This window comes from Salvia hispanica, chromosome 3 (assembly GCF_023119035.1).
Source record: "Salvia hispanica cultivar TCC Black 2014 chromosome 3, UniMelb_Shisp_WGS_1.0, whole genome shotgun sequence".
Taxonomy (NCBI): domain Eukaryota; kingdom Viridiplantae; phylum Streptophyta; class Magnoliopsida; order Lamiales; family Lamiaceae; genus Salvia; species Salvia hispanica.
In genome coordinates this window covers 17,899,282-17,905,281 of record NC_062967.1, presented here as the reverse complement: position 1 = coordinate 17,905,281, position 6,000 = coordinate 17,899,282, and the positions used below count along the sequence as shown (strand labels likewise).

The following is a 6,000-nucleotide window of genomic DNA, read 5'->3' as shown; positions in this document are numbered from 1 at the left end:
CCCATGACATAAACAAGTATCAAAGCTAGCTAACACAATCATAACACTTCCACGTGTTTAGAGTCAGGTTGCTATATCATCGCATATTTCACCGAGAATGAGATGGATGAAATAATTGCGAAATTTTCATGTTTACGTGATTTGATTTTCATATTTTGAAAAGTGTGAATCAACTAGAATTTGACCATTTTTTATTTATTTATTTGACAATTTACCATATTTATAATCATGGAAATGTAGTACTATTATAATATCGAGAACCCTAATTACAAAATGTTTGATGGTGAAAATTTTGTAAACCTTGGCCGGTCATAATTAATGTAACTATATCAGGTAGTAGACTACAAAGACTGGCAAATCAGTCTAAGTCGCCGCTTCCGCTCCATCAAGCTATGGATCCTCCTCCGCAGCTACGGTGTCGCTAAGCTCCAGCAGCTCATCCGTCGCCACATCAAAATGGCAACGGATTTCGAGCTGCGGATAAAAGCGGACAAGCGGCTCGAAGTGGCGGTGCCTAGAAACTTCTCCACCGTCTGCTTCCGCATTTCGCCGATCCAAATCAGAGGCGAAAACCACGTCCCCGACGACAAAACATGGATTAACAATCTCAACGCAAAACTGCTTGAATCGGTAAACGAATCCGGCAAGATTTTCATGACGCACGCTGTGAATGGCGGCATGTATGTGATTAGAATCGCCATCGGAGCGAGCTTTACTGAAAATCGGCACATTAACCTGGCGTGGGAGGTGGTGAAGGAGCATGTTGATGAAGCAATGTTGCTCGCTGCCGAAAATGATATGCTACACAATTTATGCGAGCATCACCACTGAGCATCATACTCATTTAATATATGTACTCATTTAATATATGTAAGTGTTGTTTATTTTGTTTTATATATTTAGTTTGATTATAATATATTTTAAATTATTATTGACCTTTTAATTTTACAATTTTCATAAAATTCAAAGCTCAATTTGTTATTTTATTCAATTGTTGAAGTTAAAGAGAAAATAAACAAATCGAGCCCCTTTTTTGGAAATTAAAAAATTAAAATGTCAATAATTATTTTTAATGTATTAAAATTAAATTAAATATATAAAATAAAATAAACACTACTAAACATGCATTAAATGAACATAATACTACATATGGTACTTACATTAAATACGTATGATATTATTTCTCATGGTTAATATATGTAATAAAATAAACACTACTAAACTTGCTTAAATGAGATACTTACATAAGATACATGTGATATTATTTCTCATAGTTAATACTATACTAGTATGCTATTATTTTAAATTTTATTATACCTTATATTCAGTTACTCAGAAGACAAAACAAAGTCAAGGATCCATCCTTGAAATAAGACAATCAAATTTCTTTTAAAATTAAAAATTAAATATTTCTTTAATTATAAGATCTATAATAATAAAGTTTATACAAAATACTTCTTCACAACTACTAATTTACATTTCAATTAGTTAACACCCATGCCGTGCCGACCTATTTTATTTTCTTTACAATTATTTTATACTATGAAATAATTTAATGAAATGATATCGTCATATGAAATAATAAATATAAATAATAATAATTTATTATGAAAAAATAAATAGTCAAATAACTGTCCAAATAAAATAGTGTACAGAAATATATTGATTCATGAATTTAGCAAAAAAAAATACGTACATATTTTTGTTAATATTAAGATAATTTGAAGTGAAGTATTTATATTTATTTTAAGAATATTCGATATTAACAATATCAATACATTAAGATTTAATTGAAGAGAAATTAAGAGCATTTGTTTATAAGTTGGAGCATAAATAAGGTGTGATAATATGACTAATAATATAATTTATATTTGAAGTCTTAAGGTGTTCAAATATATTTTATTCACTTATATTTTATACTTCATCAATCATATCTATATGTTTTATTCAAATTACAAAATAACCCCGTAGTATTTTGTTAATATAATAAGATTTTCTTATTAATATATTTATATTATAGTATACTACTATTATTTATTAACAAATTATTTTGTTTTGCAGTACAATTAACTAAGAAAAAATAATAAATTGTAAATTATTAATTAAAACAAAATAAATAAACATAATTGGTCACAAATTAATGGAGAATAGTAATATATTAAAATTAAAAAAAGAAGTAAAACATCCAAAACAATTAAAGTCCAATTGGATTTGAATACTCATTTAGCATTATGGAATTTGTCAATTAGTCCATTAATTTTGCATTTAATAAAAATTTTAGCCATATTCTCATTTGAAAATTATTTTGGATATGCTATTGTGTAAACTCATAAATGGGTAGGTGCAGTTCAAAAATGCGAAAAGAAAGAAATAAGATGTGTATTGGAGTATTTTCAGCACCAAAAGTGAATTTTCCCGTATGAATATATATAGATGCTCCAAACACGATCTCGATTTTTGTATCGGCAAAGGGCTTGAGAATCCATGTAGATTCAAGTCGCTGTGACAGGAACAAAATGTGTTATTAAGCTTGTGAGAAATTGGTAAGAATTTTCTATATATGCTCAACCTTGTTCGCAAGAGGTTTATGACAATAAAATTGTACTATAAGAAGTTCAATATTGAAAGACTTTTTTTAATTTCCACAAAATAGTGACCAATTTCTATACCAAATTCAACGATGTTCTCCCTGGTTAATTTATATGATACGTAACACGAACAGCTTTCAATTCATTTTGTCCATTGTTGTTTGTGAATGAGTCGTTTATATAGATTTCCTTAGATAGATTGTTTAAAATTGGCTTAATAGTCTCTTGGATTCTACTAACCATTCGTATTTCTGTGTTAATTAACATTGATCAGCATTGATTGTTGTAAAATGAAGAGAAGACTGAGAGATGCATTCTTTTATTGTTACCAAGTACTTTTTTTTAATTTTAATTGAACAATTTCAATGGGATGTAATCAATACATGCTTATGAAACTGCCGTGAATCACCAATCTGTCGCATGTTGATATATAAATTCATTATTAAAAATTATTTTAATTAAATTATAATTTCAATTTAAAATGGCATTCTAACAAATATCCCTAAAACTCCAATTTTATATATGTATAGATATAGGTATAGGAACTGAGCAATATCTCAACATGATAACATAAACCCAAATTGTATCTCATAAATCAACGATACCAACAACCTAAAAATCAATTTTGAACCTTATTTAAGAACTTCTCTAATTTAATTGAGCAATAAATAAAAACCAAAAATGAAAGAAATTAGGATATATCAGCATAGAGACGAACGAGGAAAACGTGTTAGCTCAGCCTTGGACTGCAGAAAGTGGCACCACACACATGGTTCATGGTTCGGTTGTAAAGCGATTGTTGATCATCCCATACCTTTGTAATCTTCTTAGCACAATTCATAGAGGCTACTATGCCTCGTTGGCCCAAATAGATGACTATCTACATAGAAAACACAAGTCTCTTTAGCATGCTTTGTTCTCACTCACAAGTCCCCCTAAAAAAAAATTTCTAGGCTCACCTATCCCAAAAATTGCTTGAGCTAATCATTCTTTAGAAAAGAATATGCATCTTGTTAGAATGATTAGCCCCTATCAAATATATTTAGCTCTCCTCGAATGTGGAATGTCATTGCATATTCCCTTAATCCCTCTCTTTCTGGCCTGTTTCATTTCATTTGTGTAACCCTCTGCTTTATAATTAAGAGTTGCTCTTTGTCTGTTCCTATGTACTAGCGTCACCTCTACTTTTGCTCATGATGTTACATTCCCACCAGCTTCCGTTCAGTTCATGTCAAAGTCACATCGTAATGTGATAGCTTTGGCTCTAATACCATATGTAATGTAATGATCCTACCAGATCGACAGTTGTCCGCACAAACCAAACCAACACAAGTCTCTCCAATATATTTTGTTCCCACTCATACACCCCCTGAAAGACTTTCTAGGGGTCAACCACCTCAAAATTGTATCAGGTTAAGTTGGAGTTCTTATGAGATGGTTGTGAGAAAAGAAGATACATCTTGTTAGATGATATTTTTCACTATTAATACTTCAATCATTTTACTTTTCTATTTCTCTTACATTTTGATGAGATTGGCTATTTCGCATTAAAGACTAGTATCGTTCCAAACCTATTTGGATGAGATTGGTGTATTATGCTCATGAAAGACACAATAGGTCCGTCCAATCTTAGAACCAGTGTTTTAAAAACCGGATGGACCGGCTGGTTGGACCGGTTCGGCCGCGAACCGATAGTCTTTCCGGTCCGATTTGGCATCTTAAACCGTCAGACAATTGAGCCGTTTTGAACCGGCGAAACCGGGCGGTTCGGCTGGAAACCGCTGCTCGGTTCGACCGGTTCCACATCCAAACATTAAAAAAAGAAAAATTCACAGCTGCGATCCTCTCCTTCTCCAGTGCTTCCATGACCACAGCTCCTCCTTCTCCGGCACTTCCATGGCGCCGCCCCCTCCTACTTCAGCGCTGGCGAATCTAGTAACTTTCAAGAGACATTTTGGCTAAAAAATGAAGTAGATGTAAGGTCTGATATTGAAGAGGAGAAGAGAGAGAGATATGAGTGTGAGGTATTCGAAATAGAGAAGAAAAGAAGAGAAAGTGATACTTGATGTGATGTAATTGGATAGATTATCAAAATTAATTTAAATAAATAAATGGCTTTCTACCTTCCCCATGCATTGTTCAGAGAGAAACGTGACTCTTCATTCTACCTAATAATTGTTGGAAAGAATCAAGTAAAGAAGAAGAAGATTGGTGTAGATTACAGAAGATTGATTGAGATCACATAATTAAGGGAATTAATATATTCTTCCTATTATGTAATTAGGGTAAATCTTACCATGTGAATATCCTTCTCTAGCCTATTAAAGGGCGTGTACATTGTAAAGAGTAGAGAACAAGTTGAATGAATAATACACATATCTTTCAACATGGTATCAAGAGCATGGTTTTCGATTTCAATCAGTAAACTCAGAATTTGATTCATCATTGTTCGATACCCTCCTCAAACCTTCGACCAAAAACAGGGCAGAAATCAAATCTCAAACAGACAGAATCAACATGTCAGACGGTGAAAAGGAGAAGCCAAACCTAGACGATTCAAGGTTGAGAATGAGCAAACATGTCACCTTGGCAGTCAAGCTCAATGGGAATAACTATCCCCTCTGGCACAAACTGATGAGGATAGCCATTGGAGGAAGACGAGCCAATCGACACATCACAGGCATACCAGCGCCACCGGAACTGGGAACGAAGGGCTATACCGAATGGGAAGAAACCGACATGATCGTATTCTCATGGATAGTCGACAATATCGAAACTGATATTGTTGTGGACTTCACGCACCACCAAACCACAAAGGCTTTATGGGAGAGTCTGTTCGTTACCTTCGCGAGCACCTCCGATCCGTACCTGTTATATGATCTGGAGGAAAAGGCGAGTAAGATAGTACAAGGAGAACAAGGGCTCGAAACTTACTGGCGACGTCTTCACGGAATCTGGATAGAAATAGATCGATGCGAAAATCGCCCGATTGACTGCTGCGACAAAGGAGTCGGGCAATTCCGAACATACATGGGGACAAGGCGGTTGTTCAAGTTTCTCACAGGATTGAGTGAGTGATATGACAGAATCCGGCGAGACATCCTGAAGGAACATCCACTGCCCTCAGCCGAAGTCGCGTATGGACGAGTGAAGCGAGAGGCTACTCGGCTCAAGATCATGCCGCCGGCAGCAAGCTCAGATTCCTCGACCGGTGCGACTACCGGTGACTCATCATCGGGCGGTATCAGGCAAGGCTTCGCAGCTAGAAATCGCGCACAGCAACGCCCAAACCACCAGCCGCCGCCGCCACCAAGAACCGCCACACAGACACCCAACCGCCGTAGATTCAAACCCGAAAAATCAAAAATGTGGTGCTCACACTGCGGAAAGAACAAGCATAAAAGAGAAACAT

The 6,000-nt window shown here is 34.8% G+C and overlaps 1 protein-coding gene across 1 annotated transcript; it reads left to right on the top strand.

Annotated features, from left to right (window-relative positions):
- The first annotated feature begins 456 nt into the window (after window positions 1-456).
- On the top strand, window positions 457-831 carry LOC125209496 (tyrosine/DOPA decarboxylase 1-like). The gene has a single exon (XM_048109095.1). It carries the CDS (start codon window positions 457-459, stop codon window positions 829-831), a length of 375 nt encoding a protein of 124 aa, XP_047965052.1.
- Window positions 832-6,000: the final 5,169 nt, after the last annotated feature.